Genomic DNA, 23050 nt, shown 5'->3' with positions numbered 1-23050 from the left:
AGGCATTCAAACGAACATTGCTACAATAGAAACTTCATAGACTGATAGACAAACTTGACCACACTAAAATACTCATTCGGTAAAAAGTTTCAGATCACTTATACACGCCGCCTGACCACATGACGAGATGCAGCAACCTCAATGAGGACTGCAGGAGCCGTCCTTTCACCCGAAGAAACAAAATCAACAATTTGTTAGTAGCCTAGCAGTAGCAATTAAGTTGCTGTCAAAAAAAAAAAGCAGTAGCAACTAAGCAGCATACAGGGTCATATACAGTATGAACAAGATGTGCCTAAAATCACATGATCAGCTCCGCGACATCAGAGCTCTGTAACAGATATCATATTCCTTGCTATATCTGCTAGGAATACAGATGACAACAAAATATCTGAATATGTAATTTGTGGCCGTTGGGGAGTTGAATGCGATGGCTGATGTTTATAACAAATTGTTGTTAAACAATGAACAATGAAATGGAGTATAACATGCAACGTTTTCAGCTCCATCACACCTACCAGCAATGTCGATGCCAAGAAGCATAAGTTAGGCAATTAATAACAGCCAAGGAAAACAGAAATGGATAAGAGGAGTGCATCAGTTGCATAGATGAACCGACAAATATTACTTGAGAAAAAAAAACTCGCTTCTTATAGATGCTTTGTACAATTCAGTAGCTCACTTTTGATAGTAGCAATAGATAAACAAAATCACATCTATGGAAGTTTATTACTGAGTTAAGGTTGTTACTGAGTTATTCCCTCCGATCCATATTAATTGTCGAAATATTACATGTATGTAGACACTTTTAGGCATAGATACATTCATATTTGGACAAATTTGAGACAATTAATATGAATCAGAGAAAGATCTCTCGTAGGAGATCGTCGTCGTCCAGCAGAGCGGCCGGCGGCGGCCGGGCATTCCGGCGCCCTCACTCTCGTCTGAATCGAGGAATGGGGATTGGGAGCACGGAGGGAAACAATTGGACTGGGTTTTCTGGTTTTGTAGCACGTAATACTGGGCCGCCCGGAAAAGTGGTCTTGGGCCCAGCTTTCCAGACAGTGCCATTGGGCCAGTATTTATCTTCCTTGTAGATGGCCCAACTAATCATATCGTAGCTCAAGTAGACGCGGCCCAACTAATCAACCATATTCAAGCCCAACCAGATTAGGTCAGGATAACAAGTAATCCAATCCTTAGTCCCTATTTTGTAGGAGTAATCCAATCCAGTTATGTTCCTTACATGGTTGCTCGAATATTTTATTCTGCTCTTTAAGTAGCTAGCAGCTTAAGCATAGTTAACCGTTTCCCTGCGCGCATCTCATGACTAGCTGCATGTGAGTGTGACCCCACAATTAACTCACAAGAGTGTTTGCCATCTATCTGAACCAAGAAGCAGCTCAGCTGGTTGTGTTTCCTTGCATGCACGCATAAACCTAGCTCCTTTTTTCCCCCGAAAATGGAAGTTTTAGTGACCTAGCTGCTTGTGTGATTTGTTATAATGGTTTTGAGAAAAAACTAAAAATAGGAAGCAGCTATGTGTGCCAGTTCTTGCAAATCTCTGGCTGTCTGTGAATCATTCACCCATTTGTGAAGTTTGTGCATGATAAGCATCAACTAGCTAGGACTGTTTTCTTTCCTCCAAGTTCTGGAATAGAGGTTAAAATTCTATATTGACAATAGTATGCTACGATCGATCTCTCACACATGTGACTGCAAACAAAGTACAGGTTTGGCCCAGGAATTGACGTTGCCAAACACGCACTCGTTCTCTCTCAGCTCACTTGGACACGATGAACACAAGAGGTATTTTTTTGCGCTGCGTGCTGTAACTGCAGCTTTTCTGTTTCTGATTCACCCTTATTTATGTGGTCTCCAACGATCCACCAAAATAGCTAACAAACTGATCAGATCGCTGACTGAGCTAACAGGTCGTGCCATCCCACGACGCCCAAGTCATGCGTGATCTCTACTGCCGCAATACTCGCATGCTCCATGCCATCCCATGGTGCGATTAGTGCGGCCTAACTACCTAGCTAATAATCAGAGGAAAAACAACTACGACCATATCGTGAACAGGCTCACTGACACGCCCTTATTTCCTGCTAACAGCTAACTGAAGAAAACAGCAAGAACTGCTACAGTTAACTGAAGAATAACTACAGTGCAAAGCTAACAGAGGTAGAGCGTGTGCAGTGTTTAATCCAACACTTCACCCCCTTAAACCTGCACCTCGACGACACCCAGCAAGCGACGCAGTTCGATAAACCTGACGAAGCCAAGCGCCTTCGTGAGAATGTCTGCCAGCTCCTCCTCCGTGCGCACATGATCCACATCCACTTGACCTCTCTCGATGCAGGTTCTGGTGAAGTGAAACTTCATGTCAATGTGCTTACTGCGATCATGAAATACTGGATTCTTGCACAGAGCGATCGCCGACTTGTTGTCCACTAGAAGCCTGAATTTTGTAGGAGCTCGCCCGGTCAGGTCACCAAGAAGGCGACTGAGCCACACCCCTTGACACGCCCCTGCAGCAGCGGCAATGTACTCTGCTTCACACGAGGACAAGGCCACAGTTTTCTGTTTCTGTGAACTCCAGGAAACAATATTGTGGCCAAGAAAGAAGGTGACTCCAGAGGTGCTCTTGCGATCATCTGGATCACCTGCTAGATCGCTGTCACTGTATCCAACAAGTACAGGATCCCCTTCCCCTTTTCTGAAGCTGCAACCGAAGGTCAATGTTCCTTGTACATACCTCAAAATTTGCTTCATCAAACCCCAATGAATTTGAGTGGGATTTTCCATAAACCTGCTGGCAACACCTACGGAAAGAGCAAGGTCTGGCCGTGTGTTTACCAGGTACCTGAGGCTGCCAATCACACTTCTGTAGAGGGTTTTATCAGCCTCTCCTGTGTCATCATGTTTCTTCACTTTCAGACGACACTCCATTGGGACGCGGCAGCTGTTGCAGTTGCTCATGCCAGCAGTCTCCAGTATCTTCTCAGCATATCTCCTCTGGCACAGCGTGATCTGACCATCAGATTGGGTGACCTCAATCCCCAAGTAGTAGCTGAGACGGCCCAGATCACTCATTTTGAAGAGTTGCTGCATCTGATGTTTAAATTCAGAGATGAACTGTACATCAGTGCCAGTGATGATCAAATCGTCAACATAGACTCCCACCAGCAAGTATGAATTGCTGTCACCCCTCCTGTACACAGCATGCTCCACTGGACTGCGGATGAATCCAAGTGAAACAAGTGAAACATCAAGTTTTTCGTACCATGCCCGAGGTGCCTGATGGAGTCCATATAGAGCTTTCTGCAGTTTCAGAACTGCAGTTTCCTTGCCGGCGACGACGTATCCCAGTGGCTGGCACACGTAGACCTCATCGCTGAGTACACCGTTCAAGAATGCAGATTTTACGTCCATATGGTGTACTTCCCAGCCAGAGTGTGCCACCAGCGCGAGAAGGACACGCATCGTCTCCATTCTGGCCACCGGAGCAAAAACCTCCTCGAAGTCCACCCCCTGGCGCTGGGCGTAGCCTTTCGCGACGAGGCGAGCCTTGTACTTGACGAGGTTGCCGGCGGCGTCGCGCTTTACTTTGAAAACCCACTTGAGGCCAATCGCTTTGTGGCCTCGAGGGAGTGCAGACAACTCCCAGGTTTTGTTTTCAGTGATTGATGCCATTTCTTCGTCCATGGCAGCTCGCCACGCTTCATCTGCGATTGCCTCGTTGATGTTTTGAGGCTCTTCGGCAGCGAGCATGCACTGCTCGCCCCGCTCCCTGATGGCTTCATCCTCCGTGGCATCGAGGACGCAGGACAGGCGCCGATAGCGAATCGGCCCGGTGTCCGTGTCGCGGCCGTCGTCGTGCGTGAGTGGCGTTGCCCAACGAATGCCAGTCTGTGCCGCTGGCGTGAGCGGCGTTGAAGCGGTGCCGGTGGGCGTGAGTGGCGCTGGCGCTGGTGTGACAGACCTTGAGGAACTGCCACCAGTAGAAGAACTTGAAGCTTGCCCAGCTAGTGTCTCTACGCCAGTGTCGATCTGCATGGTGCCCGACTCGTCGACATACGTCACTGAGAAGGATGTGTTGCCTGACGCTTGCACTTGCTCCTCTGCCCAGTTCCATGCTCTGCTTTCCTCAAACACAACATCGCGCGACACCTGCAGCTTGCCTATTGCTGGGTCATAGACTCGATAGCACTTTGAGCCAGCTTCGTAGCCAATGAACACACACATGGTGGAGCGGTCTGCAAGCTTGTTGATGCCAGGGCCAACCCTCTTGACGTGAGCAACACAACCGAACACACGCATGTGCTGGACGTTCGGTTTCTGGCCATGCCAGAGCTCGTACGGAGTGATGCCATCGAGTGCACGAGTAGGAGCACGGTTCAGTATGTAGACTGCGGTTCTGACAGCCTCTCCCCAGAAACGAGACGGCATCTTCATGCTCTTGAGCAGACAACGAGCCATCTCCATGACAGTTTGGTTTCGTCTCTCGACGACCCCATTCTGCTGTGGGGAATATGGCGCCGTCGTGTAGTGCTGGATGCCGTTGGTGTCGCAGAGCTCGCGCCACTCGCCTGAATTGAACTCTCCTCCGCGATCGGAGCGGAAAGCCCGGAGCCTGCAGTTGCCCATCGCCTCTGCAGCGACTCTGATTTTGTTGAAGAAGTAGTATGCATCACTCTTCACCTTGATGATCTCGATCCACATGTAACGACTGAAGTCGTCCACGACAAGCAAGAAATAGTTGTTTCCTCCTGGCGTCGTCGGAGAGATTGGGCCACAAAGATCAGTGTGGACCAGCTCGAGGCTCTGCTGTGCTCTGAACGATGATGCGCTTGGGAAAGGCGTGCGGTGTTGTTTCCCCAAAGCACATCCATCACAGTACTCTTCAACACGACGAATCTCGGGTAGGCCACGCACCATGTCTCGCCTAGACAGAGTGTGGAGAGCACGGAAGTGCAGATGCCCAAAACGAGCATGCCATCTCCAGGCAGCGTCGTCGGTCTTGCTCATCAGGCACACTGGCGTGTCGTGTGACAGGATGCAAGTGTAGAGTCTATTGCCGGTGCGCTTGACGCGCGCGAGCAGGCTGTGCACGGGATCACGGATCGTCATCATGCCATCTGCTATGCCGATCTTGTACCCTCCCTCGTCCAGCTGGCCAACGGAGATTATGTTGCTCCGGAGGCTCGGGATGTAGTACACGCCTGCGAGGACGCGCTGATCACCTGACTGCCCTCTAAACAGAACAGATCCCTTTCCGCAGATACTGACCAGGGAACCATCGCCAAATTTCACCGAGCCACGCACGGTTTCATCCAAGGTTGCAAAGACATGCTTCTCCCCTGTCATGTGGCTACTTGCACCAGTGTCAAAGTACCACAGTCCATCTGGTGAGGGCACAGGGAACACCCTCTCCTCATTGAGGAACACTGTCTGCGATGCCACGATCTGCGATGCCGTTGATTCAGTGACGACGGCCATCATCATGGCAGGTGCTTCTTCCTCTTGAGCTTGGGCAAGGTTGGCTTGCACGTTGCCGCGCTCTTCATCGCGCTGCCTTTTCCGGCACTCTTTCGCCCAGTGGCCGGCCTTGCCGCAGTACCGGCAGTTGCCCTTGCGGCGCTCGGTGGCGCCTTTTCCTCCCTTGAAACCGGCCGGCGGCTTGGGCGCAGCGGCCTGCTTGCCGCTCGACTCCCCGGCGCGCTGCTTCTGCCTTGCAGCCCACTCCTCTTCCGTGAGCAGCAGACGAGCACCGGCCTCTGGCTCCGGCGCGCCACGCCCCTCCGACGCGGCCAGGCGACCGCTCAGCTCCTCGATGGTGAGTGTGCTGAGGTCGAGCAGCGTCTCGATGGAGCACGCCATCTGCGTGTACCGCGTCGGCACGACGCGGAGAGTCTTGTAGATGGCGTCGAGCTTGGTGGTGTTGTCGCCGAGCGACTGCAACTCGCTGACGAGGCTGGACATCCGCATCGAGAAGTCCTCGACGGATTCCTCGGACTTGAATGCCACGGAGCCTCTGGCGGCGAGCCTCGCGAACGCGATTGTCACCAACGCGCATCGTCTTCAGCATGTCCCAGGCCGCCTTGGCCTCGTCCTTGGCCGCGAGCACTGGAACCATCTCCGGCGGGACGGACCTGAGGATCGCGCCGAGCGCATGGCGCTCCTGCCGCTCCGTGGCGTCGCCGGTGTCCACGGCCTCCCAAAGGCCGGCGCCCTGGAGCGCGATCCGCATCAGGATCGCCCACTCCTGGTAGTTCGTCTTGGTGAGGGTGGGGAAGGTGACGCTGCCGCCGCCGCCCTCGCGCACGATCTCCCGGACCACGATCTCCCCGACACCACGCCTGCTTCGGCTTCTGCCACGACTCTGCGCGCGTCCGCCCACCGGGGTCACTGACCTGTCCGATGTGCGGCCCGCCGCTTCCGCCGCCTTCGCCGCCGCCGCGGCGCCTCAAACCTTCGCTGGTGGTGTTCCGACCATGGTCACCAAAGCAACAGGGCTCTGATACCAATTGACGTTGCCAAACACGCACTCGTTCTCTCTCAGCTCACTTGGACACGATGAACAGAAGAGGTATTTTTTTGCGCTGCGTGCTGTAACTGCAGCTTTTCTGTTTCTGATTCACCCTTATTTATGTGGTCTCCAACGATCCACCAAAATAGCTAACAAACTGATCAGATCGCTGACTGAGCTAACAGGTCGTGCCATCCCACGACGCCCAAGTCATGCGTGATCTCTACTGTCGCAATACTCGCATGCTCCATGCCATCCCATGGTGCGGTTAGTGCGGCCTAACTACCTAGCTAATAATCAGAGGAAAAACAACTACGACCATATCGTGAACAGGCTCACTGACAGGCCCTTATTTCCTGCTAACAGCTAACTGAAGAAAACAGCAAGAACTGCTACAGTTAACTGAAGAATAACTACAGTGCAAAGCTAACAGAGGTAGAGCGTGTGCAGAGTTTAATCCAACAGGAATCAGCTGCTGTCGAGCTGCGCCGGGATTGTCGGGAACTTGGGTGCTGCGTGGACGTCGGAGTTTCAAAATTCTGGGCCTAGTAGGCCTGTAGTAGGCTGAGCGATGGCATGATCACATTTCGGTCCAGCGTGAGGCGATTTTGCGATTGTATTTGGAGCCGCTCCCCACCCAGGTGTTAAATTTTGATTCCAGTCTAAATTTATAATGTTAATTTTTTCTTGTCTGAGTTCAAATTTCGATCGTAAATTCTTTCTTCAGTAGTATATTGTTAATATGTACAAAATCGCAATATGATTTTAATCCACAAAACAATTTTGGTCTGTTCCGTTATCATAACCAAGGGACTTGGATGGTCGAGTTGTTGAAAGTTTAGATTTGGTTGGGCACTCAAAATGTGCCTGGTATATGTATCTGAGACTGATCATCTTTAGAGATAGGCACACTACCGGGTTCCCAAGCAAGCATGAAGCATCATCATTCATCAAGCATGTACTCGTCGTCTTCTAGACAAAGGAGCATGAATTACCGCACCTTGTCTTGCCATGGTTATCTCTGGCAGCACAAACTACCTGGGGAATCTGTAATGTTGCAGGAATCATCTTTAGAAAAAGCAAAAAAGCAAAGCAGAGAGGTATTACTTCATGCTTTGGTAAAGAGAAAAGGAAAATGGGTCCGCGAGAAGCAAAGGGCTCTGCAGCAAGCAAAGGATCATATGCATTCTTCAGCTAGAGAGAGGAGGCAAATAGCTGTGCTCGGGAGGCCAATTTGCTGAGGCGTCCGTGCAGCTTCGGAGGGCAAACCATATACTGCTGCACATCTGGATCGCATCCCTGCTCTGATTTTGGTGTGGTGCAAAAAAAGTATCTGTTTTCTCGAGCTGCTCTTCTTGTCTGCTGTTTGTTGAGGTATGTACGTAGGATTAGGAACAGTAGCATTTGCTAGCTTCCTTTCTTCCGCCGCTAACTATTTCTGCTAAAAAACGTCTGCGTGCAGTTATGCAATAGTAGTATAGTACTGGTTTACTATGGTAAAGCACACATGTTCGTAACATGCTGTGGTTGTCGTTGTTGCAGGTGGTGGCGAGAAATCTTGGACTGATATGGGTTAGATTCATCGAATTTGCTGCTGCTCTGTTTCTCTCTTGGTCTTTCGTCGGAGGAATATATTCATAATGACTCCTCATCCATCAGTTGGAGATTGATTAGAGTTGCTGGTTCTCACTTGGTCTCTCTTGGTCTTCGGCAGAGGATTCCATCATGAGTCTTCTTGATAAGTGGGTAATACTCTTGTGCACATGCATGGTTTTCTTTTGGCTAGGAGTAAAGCCTACGAGTTAATTTAGTATCTTCTAAGGCGAGCCTAGTAATGTGAAAAGGGTACCTCAGCAAACACATTTCGTTCATTACCGTGTTTCAAATGGGCCTCCTCTTGAAAGTGCAGTGCGAACACAATTAGAAACAGAAAACCCGGTTCCTTTCTTATAACAGATCCAAGTAGCTCCCATGAATCTAGCTCACCATCAAATACGAACTGTTAGTTGGTGCAACAAAACTGAACTCGTATCATGAACATAAGCTGACGCTGTATATTGGGAGGGCGAGAACTGGCGGATGATTTCCGACCACCCTTTTTTGGCAGTTAGAACAGGTTTTCAATTCTCTATATTTTTGTCGACATCTTCACATTTATTTTTCCGAACTTTCTGTTTTCTCAACTTTTGATTGTCCTTCAACTTTTCAATTTCTAACTTCTATTTTTGGTTTTCTCGACTTTTTAAATTTCTAGCTTTTGATTTTTACAACCTTTTGGTTTTCTCAGCTTCAGAATTTCATGAACTTTTCGTTTTTCAGAAGAGTTTTCGCAAAAATAAAAAGGGAAATTAACACAGATCACACAAACACAAAATAAAAGAGACCGGCGAAAGGGGAGGAGCCTCGGCGGCAGCGTGCTAAGGAGCATGACTGGAGAGGCCACAGCGGGAGGAGCCACGACCACAGCTAAGGATTAGAGGCAGTGGCCCGCGTGGAGGAGCGGCGAGGAACCCGGACGGCAGCCGGGGAAGAGGAGCCTGAGCCTGACAGGCCGCTGGGGACGAGTGTTGGCTGCCCACGGCGAGGAGCACGGCCGGCCACGTCGGAGGAGGAGAGACTCCAGCCCGCCGGGAGAACTCCCCGTAAACTACTCTGCCGTCGGCCTGGCCGCAAGCAGTTGATGTGATTCAAACGAGTGTTCGGATACTAATTCGCTTGTTTAGAGATGCACTGTTGGTATATGCTAAATCAGTGCTGCGGCTAGCAAAGGCGAACTAACTTATTTACGTGTTTTACTTCAGGGGTTCTACTCCACTGATGTTGATACCGCCAGAGAGGAGATATTAAAATATCTTGCACAAATGGGCAACAGAAAGGTTATCTATTTTGATGGTTGGCATGGATTTGGAGCGTCAGCGGTACTTACATCCGTAGCTGAAGTGCTTCCATCTAGGAGAACCATTCCAGGACTATGCTTTGACAGGGTAATTTTTATAGATTGCTCAAAGTGGAAAAATAGAAGAGCACTGCAGAGGGCAATCGCAGAGGAACTGAAACTTGACAGCTCGGTAATGGCCAGTCTGGATAAGGAAGATGAAGAGGATGATTTTCATGGAGTTGATGAAAGCTCGAGGAATGAGATAGACAGTGTTGCCCTAGTGGTTGATCAAACCCTCAGTGGGACCAAATTTATACTCATTTTTCTTAATGGAAGTGATGACGAGGTTGACGTCGGTCTATCAGGTATTCCTCGATTTTCAAGTTATGGCAACAGCATGATGCTTTGGACATTCAAAAGACCCTGCCTGACCGTGCGCATTCCAGAGATGCAAACCAGTTTTCTTGACAAGCTAAGATACACCCAGAGTTCTCTTATTTATCCTTATCCTCTAATCAAACAATTAACAAGTTCAGAGTTTCAAGCCATACTACATGCAGAAGCTGCCGACATAGTTGCTCGCAATCCATGTGTGCTGGACATTGACCCAAAAACTGTTGCAGATTGTTGTCTCTATGAGTTATTCCTGCTTTATAATTCCCACATTGCTACTAAATCTGATTGGGTTGCTCATGCTTCCAACTATTGGATGTGTGATGGGATCATACAAGGGGACAGAGCTATGGATATTAGTAAGGCATTGCACCAAGAGATAAATTGGGAGTGTGATTCTTCTTTGCTCGATGAAATACTAAAGAAGTTCATGAAATATTTGAAGCCTGCTTTCATGGCAGTTAAAGATGATGATGTATATACAAATGGGCCATACCGTTGGATTTCAATCACATCAAGAAACATGAAATTACATGGTATGGAAACTATACCTGCAGCGACATCATCCTTCTTAGCATTTGAAAGATCTGATCAGCCACCAACACTACCAAAGGGCCTGTTTGAACACTCGAGCAAGCTTTCTGTGCTCATTCTCCATTGTTGTGCCTTCAAATTTGCCTCACCTCCTTTCCACAAATGCCATAGCCTAAGATTCGTTGGACTGCATCGATGCATAGATGACAAAACAATTGACGGAAAGGATCCTACAAACTGGTCATTCTTGTGCAGCCTGTGGGTGCTGGACCTACGTCACACTGACTGGATTGAAATTTTATCTGAAGAAAAGTTAGATATTATGACTAATATGAGAGAGCTAAATATAGAAGGAATCAGGAGTTGGCAGTATGCAGCTCTATTACAAGGGCGACTATCTAACCTTCAGAGGCTCCGAATAATCAATCCGACATGTCGGTCGGAGGCATCAAAGGATGTGGATAACTCATTTACGGATAAGACAAGTATGGAAATACTTGATTTGTCAGGCAACAGTGAGATGGAAATTCTTCCAATAAGCTTATCAACGGCGGGTAACCTTCAAATACTTGTGCTTGATGGTTGTGATGGTCTGGAAAATGTGGATGCCCCTAGTCACGTTCCTCCCTCCATCAAGTCCTTTAGCTTTGATGGATACGGACCAGCTTCTAAATGGACACAAACTGTTGAGCTACCTCCGAAACAATTCCGTCCATCTAGCAGAACGGATAATAAGGAAACTCGAATTTCCAAGATATCCTTAGAGGGCTGCACACAGTTGGAGAATCTGTTCCTCCGTGGGCTACCGAACCTAGCAGAACTGGACCTGTCTGGAACCGCAATCAAGATACTTGACTTCAAGACTATGGTGGTGGAAGTCCCAAGGCTCAAGCGGCTATTTCTAATTGGATGCAAGCATCTTCGTGCAATCATTTGGTCGGACGAGAGAAAGCCCGATCTAGAGTTGATATGCATAGACACGCGTCCTGCAACCATGTGTCAACGACCATCCATTGACAAGAATAAATCATTCGGTTTGCAAGTGCATGCTGTTATTGTGGATGCGAGGATTGCTCGCTCTTTGTGCAATCTGTTGCGGCTTTACTACATGATTAATATCCACATCACCTCGTCACCTGTGTATGATGGGGCTGTTATATCTGAAGCAATCAACAAGGATAAAATCGACAACAGTAATCAAGAGAGCTTGCAACAGCTTATTCCAGCTGGGCGGTACAGAGATGTCCTTGGCATGGTCGGCGTTGCGCCGATGCAAGCCTTCCCACAGCCTCCGACTAGAGAGTTGGATCAACATCTAGAGATTGCTGAAGGGAGCTGCTACGTGGAAAGCGAAGTAGACAAATCACTAGGTCAACTGATGCAGTATTATATCGAATCCCTGCATGTGCACGACGTCTCAGTACGTGCCATTATTTCTCAAGAATATATGTGGTGGGACAAACTTAGGCGGTGCTGCGTGGAGAGGTGCTGCAAGTTGGATACCATTTTCCCTTCCAAGTCGTCTGAATTTAAGCAACTGGAGACCTTCTGGGTGTCAGATCTTCTAATGGCCCGCTCGATTTGGAGTAAAGATTCAAGCTATCCTCGCTTCAACGACACCAAATCCTTCCAATATTTACAGCATCTACACCTGCGCTCCTGCCCCAGGCTCCAGTCCGTGCTCCCGGTGTGGGTCTCCTCCTTCCCCAGCTTGGAGACCCTCCACATCATCCATTGCGGCGACCTCAGCCACATCTTCATACTGGATGGAGATTACCCAGAGGAAATAACCACCAACGGCGTACCATTCCCGAAGCTGGCCGCCATCCACCTGCACGACCTCCCGAAGCTGCAGAAGATATGCGAGTCATTCAACATGGTGGCGCCCGCGCTGGAGAGCATCAAGATCAGGGGATGCTGGAGCCTGCGTCGGCTGCCATCCGTGGTGTCCCGTGGCCGAGGCAAGAAGAAGCCGACCGTCGAGATCGAGAAGGAGGTGTGGGATGCTCTGGAGTGGGACGCCGGCCACCGGCCTGACCACTTCGAGGCGCCGGGCCACTCGCGCTACTACAAGAAGAAAATGCCCAGGGGCTCCGTCCTCAGGTACTACTATATGCATATTACCGAATCCATCTTAGTTTCAGTTAGCCATTACTTCAGTTACTCACCGTTTGGTTTTTCCGTCTCTCACATTGCCTAGGTGATCAACTCGGTGCTATGTGAGGGTGACGGATGCTCCTGCTAGTGCTACTGCAGCATCATGTGTGTTTGTTTTGCTTGTGTGCTTGCTTGGGCAGCTAAGCTGATCTTGGTTGCTGGCTTAGCTGCTGAAACATGGAAGAACGATATTCAGGGGGGGTATTGGCCATCCATCCATCGATCGCCTCTCCCTGTTGTTGTGTGTTGTTTTGTTGCGTTAGGTGTGAGCTTATGGTGGCTCCCACCATCGTGGATTGCAAATAAGAAGCAGTCTGGTATGTGGCTGCGTGCATAGACCTGGCTGATGTGCTGTGTGGCTTGCGATTGAAGCGGCTTGCTGTGGATGCCTGCGTGCATCCACCTGGCTGAATTTGTGCATGCCATGTGTTTGGGCTTGTAATTGAGCAGCAGCATGTGTATGCCTGCGTGCATCTACATTTACATTTGAGAGTGTTGTATCTGAACAAAGAAACAGCTGAGATGGTTGTGTGTGCTTGCCTGCATGCATCAACCTAGCTGCTTGTGTGATTTGTTTGTCATGCTTTCGAAATAAAAAAAAGGCAGCAGCTATGTGTGCCAGTTGCTGCAAATACCTGGATGTTTGTGCATGATTCACCTATTTGTGGAGTTTGTGAATCATTCACCTATTTGTGGACTTTGTGCCGGCAAACTACGAAACACACAGCAAGAGAGCCATCTTCTCTGTTCAGTTGGCATAGCTAGTTGATTTCCTGATTTCTCTTGTCCAGTTCTCCCCTTATCTGCAGGGAACTGGACAACAATCTGGCAATGCAGTACAATTTTCGCTGCTTCTCATAAAAATCTTTACTTTCTGGATTTGGATGTGAAAACATTGCTTTTACTCATTCATTGAACTGATGGTGATACATATATGAAATGCCAACAAAAGGAACTACAGTTTAGCAATATGTTTGCTAGAGCACAAAGCTCATCACTGCAACAAACTAGTACCAAAATTAACAAAAGGAGCTACAGTTTAGCAATATGTTTGCTAAATCATCTTTGTTTAAAAACACTTGATCGCAAGGATTATTCAATCCCATGCACAAGAATGGAGCTCTGCGCCTCTGCTCAGTCAATCAAGCATAGATGCATGCAGCAAAGAGAAATAAAATGGACAAAATTGAACAGGCATAACAAGATTCGGATGTGAAAAATATTGCTTTTACTCATTCATTGAACTGATACTGATACATATATGAAATGCCAACAAAAGGAGCTACAGTTTAGCAATATGGCGACAATTTGCTAGAGCACAGAGCTCATTACTGCTACACACTACCAAAACTTCCAGAGACCAGCATCAGAACTACCAAAGGTAACAAACATTATAAGCGCTTACACGTCATGCTGCATACGGCGTAGCAAGTCGAGGATTGGACCAGAAGACTCGGCCTCGGCAGCCAGCTCTTTAACCATCTCCTCAGCCGCCCTCAACTCGTCCCGAACCTCCGCATTCAACACAAGGTGGGAGAAATGCTGGTCCAACACCAGCCCCATCGCCCTGGCCACCGCCCCAAACGACGGCACACTTTCACACTGATCCAAACCCAGCATTCCTGCTGCCTCCGGACAAGCCTGGGCCTCCGGGAACCTCCGGTACTTCCCTACCCACTTGGCGAGGTACCTCATCAGTCCGGCCACTTCCACGCCGTCAAGCTCGGCCACAGCCGCGGCAAGAACCACAGACTCCACGCAGTCCACATTCCTGGACGCAAACAGGTAGTGCAGGCACACCTCAGGGGAGGTGAACCAGTCGTGCCCCATCATGAGCAGCATCGCGGTGGGCTTCGCCTTCTTCCCCGCACCCTTCTCCACGCACTTGTTAACGGCGAGCACGGCGGCGTCCTTCCACCGGCCCTTGACGCCCACCATGGCGTCGTAGGCCTCGTCGGAGGCCGGCGAGAGGAAGCAGCGGAGCGCGGCGAGGAGCTCGGAGGAGCGGAGGTCGGCGGCCTGGCGGAGGACGGCGCAGACGAGGTCGGGGCGGCCGGCGTCGGAGAGCGCCGCCAGGAGGCCCGGCGGCGGGTGCGGGAGGGCGCGGGCGTCGGCGAGGGCGAGCAGCACGTCGTGCTCCGCGAGGACCGCCGCCGCGGAGGCTACGAGGGGCGCGAGCGTGGCGGGGAAGTAGGGCGCGGCGGCGCGGATGGCTTCGGGGAGCGCCGCGGCCGCGGCCGCGGGGCGCGGGAGGGAGAGGGACTCGGAGAGCGTGGCGAGGAAGGAGGTGACGAGGGTGCGGAACCTCGGGGCGGAGAGTGGCGCGCCTGAGAGGGAGGCCGCGAGGAAGGAGGCGGCGGTGGCGAGGGTCGGGTCCGCGGGGGCGAGCGACCACGTCTCGGGTAGGATCGGGGTGGGCAGCGCCGAGGACTTCGCAGGCGGAGGCGGCGCCCCGGGGGTGAGCACGAGCGGGTGGCCCTTGGCGGCGGCGGATTCCGGCGTGGGGTTGGTGATTGCTGCCAGGAGCGTCACGGCGTGGGGTTTAATTCTCTTCGTCCACATGGGCCGTAAATTCCTTAATGAGCCATACTTCGGCCCAGTTCACTTCCAAACTGCTATAAATAAAATAAAAACAATAGGTAAACTAACAAAGCAGCGTTCCTACCTAGAATTAGGGCTTGGGCGATCTCGCGGGCGACTTCTCTGCCGCCGGGCGATTCTTTCCTGTCTCGTGCCTGATCTCTCCCTCGTCTGCTGCCAGCACTCGGGCTGCTTCAAGGGATCGACCTGGTCGACTGCCCGGCCTTGGTGCGGCGGGATTAGGGTTGTTTCTGGCGCTGTGTTTCCGATCTCGATGGCGGAGTCGTCCAGGATGGGCGGCATGAGGGGTTCCGGCTCCTTGCCGGATGTCGACTTGGATGCGCTGCTAGGGAACCTCAAGCTGCATGATGATGAACGAGTTGGAGTTAAGGTGGAGGGGAAGAAGATGGCGGATCTGAAAGAGGAGGCAAAGTGGTTGGCCTTAGGTAGGGTTTTGTCCAATAAATCCTACAGTTTCTCGTCGCTGGTGGCCACCATGAAGTTCGCCTGGAGCTCGGCCCAGGAGATCAGCGTGCGGCCGCACGGTGATAACTTGTTTCTTGTACAAGCGTCCTTCTTGGGCGATTGGAATAAGCGGATGGAGGAGGGTCCTTGGATCTTCAGAGATTATGGTGTTATCTTGGCACCGTATGATGGTTTCTCGAGAGCTAGTGATGTCAATCTCAACTTCCTTCACGTGTGGATTCGGATTCACAAGATCCCCCCATGTTCTGTAAAGAAGTTTTGGTGCGAGGCCTGGCTGCTCGTGCGGGGAAGGTACTGTCCGTTGTGCTGCGGCCGGCGGTGGCGGGGGAGGATTTCGTCAGGGTCCGGGTGGAGTTGGAAGCCTCTAAGCCCTTGACTCGTGTTGTGGTACTTTCCCCGGAGGGGGCTGCGGACATTATACTTCGCGTGACCTATGAGAAAGTGCCCAAATTCTGTGAAATATGTGGCTGCATGGGTCATGTTCTGAAGGAATGCAGCAATGGTGTCTAGGCAGAGAAGGACAAGCAGTATGGTGACTAGATGCTTGCGAATACGAGCTGGAACAGAGCAAAGCTTCAACGCTCTGGGTCGAGCTCGGGCAACACGCGTGCAGGTCCGGCCAGGGGTAGCACGCAAGGTGGCCGCTTTGGTGGCCAGGGTGGTGGTCGCGAGCAGGCTCAGCGACAGGAACAGGAGAGCCGCAAACGCTCGTCGGGTGATGCCTCTCTGGAGTCAAGCCCGGCTAAGGCGGAACTACCTCCGGGGCGCCTTCTGGAATACAAGCCGAAGGGAGATGATATGGGTGCAAAGAAGAAGCTAGAGCTTGCGTTGATGGAGGGGGACAATAATTTGCAGCTCCCGGTTCCGCCACCGCCGCCCAAATATATAGCACCAAGGGAGAAGAAGCGTGTGAAGAAGGGGGAATCCATGTCTTTGGATGCAGCAAGCACGAGCAATCAGGCAGCCTTCGGGTCAGAGGACCGCCAGGCCCAATGAGTATCCTTGCATGGAACTGTCGTGGCCTGGGCAAACCTGCGACAGTTCGAGAGCTTCGGAATTTGCGAGGCATGATCCTCTGTGTTGTGGAAACCCAACTACGGAAGGATCGTGTTGAGAGTCTTGCTGGTACCCTAGGTTTTGATAATGCTTTTGCAGTTAGTAGTTCAGGCTGTAGTGGTGGTATCGGTTTGTTCTGGAACAATGCAATAAAATTGGAGATTTTACCTTATTCGCAGTATCATATTGATGCAGCGGTGGGGGAAGGAGATTTTGATCCGTGGCGACTCACGTGTGTTTATGGTGACGCCCAGGTCAAAGAGCGGCATAAGACTTGGGATATGCTCAAGTTCATCCGTTCGTCGGTTGACTTGCCGTGGCTCTGCCTAGGTGATTTCAACGAAGTTTTACACCGCGAGGAACATGTCGGCGTCAATGAGCGTTCTCATGCTCAGATACGCTTGTTCCGAGAAGCGGTGGATGTTTGCGGCCTCCAAGACATTGGTTACGTTGGTGTGTCGTGGACTTTCGAGAAGCGAGTCGCTGGTGGCTCCTTCTGCCACATCAGGCTCGACAGAGCGCTGGCGTTACCGTCGTGGTTGGCCAGGTTCCCAGAGGCGTCTCTGCGCCACCTGACGGCCTCGACCTCGGACCATAGCCCGATCCTGCTGCTGCCCTCGGTACAACGGCCGAAAAGGAGGAAGAAGAAACCTGCTTTCAGGTACGAGATTATGTGGGAAACTCACAATAATTTTGCTCCTATGTTTACACAGGCTTGGAAGGGGGATGGTGCTCCGAATTCCATGCCCGCTCTATGTGAGAAGCTAGGGAGAATGGCGAGCTCTCTCGAGACTTGGGGAATTTCGACGTTTGGCCACGTCCGAAAGGAGATACGAAGGCTGAATAAGGAGCTTGCCGAATTTAGTGCTGATCCGAATCGCCAAGGTCCGTTGCATGCGGAGCTAAAAACGGTGGAGCGACTGAATGAGCTGTATCATCGAGAGGAAATTATGTGGCGTCAACGCTCACGAATTCAGTGGCTCTCGGAGGAAGATAAAAATACGAAGTTCTTCCACCGGCGGGCGAGTAGAACAAAGAGGAAGAATAGAATAACCAAGCTTGCGCGGCCGGATGGTGTGCTAACTGAATGTCCCACGGAATTGGGGCTCTTTTCACATCTGAAGGTACCCAGAACATGGAGGAGGTCCTGGAGGTGGTGCCTATGAAGGTTACAGATGAGATGAATACTGCTCTTCTTGCGCCCTTCACTGCACTCGAAGTCAAGACTGCGCTCTTTTAGATGTTCCCCACGAAAGCGCCAGGCCCGGATGGCTTTCCAGCACACTTCTTCCAGCGCCATTGGGATGTCTGTGGTGAGGAGATTACTGCAGTAGTACTCAGGGTGCTAAATGGACAGGATGACCTGGCATGTATAAATAAGACTTTTATAGTCTTGATCCCGAAAGTGGCAGCGCCGACTGAATTGGGTCAATTCAGGCCCATTAGTCTATGCAATGTCATTTACAAGATCGCCTCGAAGGTCCTTGCAAACAGGCTGAAGGTGGTATTGCCGGATATTATTTCGGAGGAACAATCTGCTTTTGTTCCGGGGCGACTGATTACGGACAATATTATTACGGCTTATGAATGTTTACACTTCATGAAGCGTAATAAGGCGAAAAAACACCAGACGTGTGCCCTGAAGCTCGACATGAAAAAGGCATACGATCGGGTGGAGTGGATTTACCTCAAGGAAATTATGCACAAATTGGGGTTCCACGGGCATTGGGTGGAGATGGTCATGCGACTCGTGAGGTCAGTTTCTTTCTCGGTTTTATTTAATGGCTCTCCACTTGAAGAATTCCGACCTAGCCGTGGTCTACGGCAAGGGGATCCGATCTCACCGTACCTGTTCTTATTAGCAGCAGAGGGCCTCTCTGCCTCTTAAAATCTTTTCAATCATCTGGACTCAATGGAATTAAAGTGGCTCACTCCGCTCCGGATGTGAATCACCTGCTCTTTGCGGATGATAGCCTGTTGTTTATGAAAGCAAGCCCGGCAGGTGCGACAGAAGCGCAACATGTTCTGGATCTTTATTGTAGCGCTTCGGGTCAGCGAATTAATATGAGCAAGTCTTCTGTCTTTTTCAGCAAGGGGTGCCCTGAGGACACCAGACAAGAGATCAAGGATATTCTGCAAGTGCAGCAAGAAACCGTCAATGAGAAATATCTTGGTATGCCATCCGATGTTGGTCGCTCAACGAGTGGAGCTTTCAAGTATCTCAAGGATAGGGTCTGGAACTGAGTTCAGGGATGGATGGAGCAGACGCTCTCGGCAGGAGGTAAGGAGGTACTTATAAAGGCTGTTGCACAGGCAGTTCCTACCTACTCAATGTCCTGTTTCAAACTCCCTCGAGGCCTCTGCCTTCACCTGGAATCTATCATGAGGAAATTTTGGTGGGGAAGCAAGGCAGGCACTCGCAAAACTGCCTGGGTCTCCTGGAGCACAATGACGAGGCCCAAGTTTGATGGCGGTCTCGGTTTTCGTGATATGGAACTTTTCAATCTCGCCCTCCTTGCACGACAAGCATGGCGGATACTGCAGGAGCCAAATACTCTGAGTGCTAGATTGCTCAGAGCGGTCTATTTCCCTGGCGGTGATTTCCTAGAGGCGCCGGTCGGCAACCATCCTTCCCAGGTTTGGCGATCCATCGTGGAGGGGCGGGACATGCTGAAGCAAGGATTGATTCGCCGAATCGGGGATGGCACCACGACGCACGCATGGGACCAGAACTGGCTGCCGAGGTCCACACGTTTGCGCTCGACGGCATGTCCGCGTGATGATCCGCCGATCGCTGTAAGTGAGTTTATTAATTCTTCTACGATGTCCTGGAACCTGCTGAAACTTCAAGAGTTTTTCCTTCCAATGGATGTCGATGTTATCAAGTCCATCCCCCTCTCGATCAGAATTCAAGATGATTTTTGGGCATGGCACTTTGAGAAAAACGGCGTGTTCACGGTCAGATCGGCATACCGGTTGTTCGTCAACACAAAGAGTGTTCGGGAAGATTGGCTCGAGGGCCGATCGGGTAGCTCCAACTCTGAAGCCAATAGCCGGCATTGGACGACGCTCTGGAAAGTGAAGATCCCGTCAAAACTCCGAGTTTTTCTCTGGAGATTGGCTCAACATTCCTTACCCACCGGTGACCTGCTGGAGCATCAACACATGGCGGAGGACAGCAAGTGCGCTATCTGCGGTGAGGCTGACTCCTGGCGTCACTCGTTGATCTCTTGTTCGATGGCGAGATGTGTCTGGTCCCTCATCGACGAACACATCACGGAGCACATGGTAGCTACTGTTGAGCCATCAGCAAAGCAATGGCTGTTTGCAATGATGAGCTCGCTGAAGCACGATGAGTTCATCCAGATGGCGGTTACCCTGTGGGCTATCTGGCACGCTCGGAGGAAGGCGATCCATGAGAACACCTTCCAAAGTCCGTTGTCCACCTTTTCTTTTGTGGAGCGCTTCATCGAGGATATCTCGCCAGCCACCCCACCGGCGCCCGCGCCTCCAAGGGCAAGGCCGGCTGCGCCGTGATGGCTGGTTCCGCCGGCAGGTCTCATGAAAATCAATGTCGATGCGGCGGTGGCAAAGACGGTCAACCGAGGATCTGTCGCTGCGGTGGCGCGAGACGAAAGGGGCACATACCAGGGTGCTTTTGCTGTTACCTATGAAGGTATGTGTGATCCTGCCATCCTCGAAGCAATGGCGTGCCACGAAGCACTGTCTTTGGCAGCGGATCTCGGAGTTCAACGCCTTTGGGTGGGTTCCGATTGCTTGGAGGTGGTGAATGCTATTAATGGCATGAACCTTGGGCCATTTTCTCAAATTACTGGCGAGTGTCTAAGTCTTTTTCTATTTGTACTTTTCGATGAAAGTAGGAGCTCCAATGTGGATGCTCATAATCTAACTAGAGGATCTTCCTCCCTTGAGTCTGGGCGTCATGTGTGGTTTGGCCGGCCACAGGACGGGATTACTATACCTGTCCAGGTTACTCCTTGAATAAAGCAAGTTCTGTCCCAAAAAAAAAAGAAGCTAAAATCAAACTACCCCTAAAAAAAAGAAGCTAAAATCAAACAGTTTCTCAAAAAAAAGAAGGAGCTAAAATCAAACAGATACAAATGGTAACATTTGCACCAAAAAAATCAAAGAGGATAGCACCAAACACGATACAGTGCAGAAGGTGATGCAAAGCAGGTAACAAAAGTAAATGGGAGCGATGCACAAAAATGCGCTGACAACAGACGAGCAAGTTGTATTAATAGATCAGCAGCAGCAAAGCCATATATTGTTAACAGATACCGCGAAATCCGACTTCAAAATATTCAGAAGCATCTTGCAACATTAGAAACTGGTACGAAACCCACCGGACTCCACCGGCTCGGTCAAGCCACTATGGGGCAAAACCCTGCTGCAACCCAAATATTCGAACTACAGGACCTAACCCAAATATTCGAACTACAGGACCTAACAGTGCAGAACATCTGACGAGAACGTCGGCAAGGAACGTATCTTACAAGACCCAGCAAGCCAGGGGCCAAAACACCATCCTAGAACAGACAAGCGAGCAGGACGACGATCACCCATCACAGCTGACGAACTGGCTCTCCTTTGTCTTCTCGGCAGCTCCACCATCTCTCGCATCAGCCCAGCTGTCCCATCCTTCATGTCCTTCTGCATCGATTGCTTTTGGAGCACAACAACAAAAAATACCGCTTCAGGACGGTGGATATATAACTTCTCAAAGCAGATGGCATTGCGAGTTCTCATGTCAATTCATCACATGACATGCCAAGCAGACAAATTAAAACATGAGAAAACCAACAAACCCTAGCAACAAAAGTAATATTTGGTATTCAGTTTTAAATAAATGGAGCCCCGATTAGAGGCAAGAAAAACAGGCTAAGTGAGTTTCCCATTTGACATCTGATTTTACAATATATTTTTAATTCGACATTTGATTTGACATAACCCAAGAATGAAGACAGATGCATTGATTGCTAACATAAAAAACAACAACTATAAGTTTGTCTATCTAGCAAAGGGAAACGGTTAACTATGCTTAAGCTGCTAGCTACTTAAAGAGCAGAATAAAATATTCGAGCAACCATCTAAGGAACATAACTGGATTGGATTACTCCTACATAATAGGGACTAAGGATGAGCAATCACCTGATGCATAAAAACTTGTGAAAGGATGGTAGCACATGACATCATGGGTTTCATGAAGTCTCTTGGATTGCACTCACTTAAGCTGAAACATGTAGACATTGGAGTCCACATATATAAAAATGGCATCGGTATCCTCGGCGTATCCCAGTATAGTTTCCCTCCCTCTCGCCCGAAACCCAAGCTGAGGAGGAAGCCCAATAATACTATGCATGTCAACAGTCATGCGCACCAACCATGTGGCAACACCGTGGTAATTGACCTTCCTTTGCCAAATTTGGATGTTAGGGTAAGAAAATTTTACCACGCCAACAGCACCATCCTCAGCCTGGATTATCCAACGGCTGCAATCAGAGAAATCATCTGTATCGGGAGGCCCCGTGATCACAGATAGGCTCTGTCCATCCAACTCAAACTCAAGCAAAACATCGGTCTTATAAAACCAATAAAGAGCATTAGTGCATTACCAATAGGATTTTTTGCGGGGTGGCCCCCTGGCTCGCGGTTTTGTCAAAAATGTCTCCCTCCAATAACTATTGACAAAACTAGCCTGGCGGAAAGCACACAAAGCGACACGTGGCTTTTCCGCCAACAGTGTTTTGTGCATTTGACTTTGTGTGCTGAGAAGCGCTTCTGCCCCCCTTCCGCCGATCCCAAAGGCAGAAAGGTCTTTCCGCCAATGCCATTGGAAGAAAGGCCACGTGTCGTTTTATGTGTTTTCCGGCAAACCATTTTTGCCATTTCGTTCGGAAGGCCCCATTTCTATCAAAAACGTCCGCCATGGGGCCAATTGAGAAAAAAATTCTTACTAACAAAGGTACCAGGATAGACATCAGTATAATAGAAGAAATGGATCCGCTGGCCATATGCCCGTCTCTGAAGAGTAAACACACGCGAGGGGTCGATGTTTATCATCTTTTGGCATGGACACCAGGACCACCTTAAAGGGGCTCGAGTGACAGCTGCCGTGCACATGGCCATGGTCGCCTTGATGGGATCATACACAACGACATCTTTACACATCACGCATTTGACGAGACTGTGGCGGCACACGAGCACGTCGTTGTCGTGGCAGTTGCTGCAGCTGCGAAGGGAGAACCGCTCGGGAGGTATGCGGTCGGGTGTGTTCAGCATGGGGTTGAAGACGATCATGCCATCGTCCTTGAAGACTCCGAGGAGGGGCGGCTTCCCGTGGTGGGCGCAGAAGCATCGGTGGAACTTGGGGTCCGTGACGAGCCGTCGCCACCGCTTGCATACGGCGGAGGCAC

At 50.3% G+C, this 23050-nt stretch overlaps 2 protein-coding genes and 1 long non-coding RNA gene across 3 annotated transcripts; 1 reads left to right on the top strand and 2 right to left on the bottom strand.

Moving 5' to 3' along the window:
- The first annotated feature begins 7659 nt into the window (after positions 1-7659).
- Positions 7660-13123, top strand: LOC100842428. The gene is made up of 4 exons (XM_003565212.4): positions 7660-7903; positions 8072-8275; positions 9331-12437; positions 12535-13123. The coding sequence occupies exons 2-4, from the start codon at positions 8255-8257 to the stop codon at positions 12536-12538; spliced, it is 3132 nt and encodes a 1043-aa protein (XP_003565260.3). The 5' UTR covers positions 7660-7903; positions 8072-8254; the 3' UTR covers positions 12539-13123.
- A 573-nt stretch (positions 13124-13696) lies between these two features.
- Positions 13697-15059, bottom strand: LOC100842117 (calphotin). The gene has a single exon (XM_003565211.4). The coding sequence runs from the start codon at positions 15051-15053 to the stop codon at positions 13893-13895; it is 1161 nt and encodes a 386-aa protein (XP_003565259.1). The 5' UTR covers positions 15054-15059; the 3' UTR covers positions 13697-13892.
- A 5845-nt stretch (positions 15060-20904) lies between these two features.
- Positions 20905-21938, bottom strand: LOC112271036. Its single transcript, XR_002963824.1, has 2 exons — positions 21786-21938; positions 20905-21299 (listed from the first exon to the last, which is right to left on the bottom strand). It is a non-coding gene; the product is annotated as an uncharacterized LOC112271036 (long non-coding RNA).
- Positions 21939-23050: the final 1112 nt, after the last annotated feature.

This window comes from Brachypodium distachyon, chromosome 2, assembly GCF_000005505.3.
Source record: "Brachypodium distachyon strain Bd21 chromosome 2, Brachypodium_distachyon_v3.0, whole genome shotgun sequence".
Classification (NCBI taxonomy): domain Eukaryota; kingdom Viridiplantae; phylum Streptophyta; class Magnoliopsida; order Poales; family Poaceae; genus Brachypodium; species Brachypodium distachyon.
The sequence above is the reverse complement of the archived record's forward strand: the minus strand, read 5'-3'. Positions and strand labels throughout refer to the sequence as shown.

Bases quoted from the DNA above. Each gene is read 5' to 3' on its own strand.
- LOC100842428 (XM_003565212.4), top strand. From the start codon at position 8,255: ATGAGTCTTCTTGATAAGTGG. The intron at 8,276-9,330 runs GTAATACTCTTG...GTTTTACTTCAG, and splicing joins TGAGTCTTCTTGATAAGTGG to GGGTTCTACTCCACTGATGT.
- LOC100842117 (XM_003565211.4), bottom strand. From the start codon at position 15,053: ATGTGGACGAAGAGAATTAAACCCCACGCCGTGACGCTCCTGGCAGCA.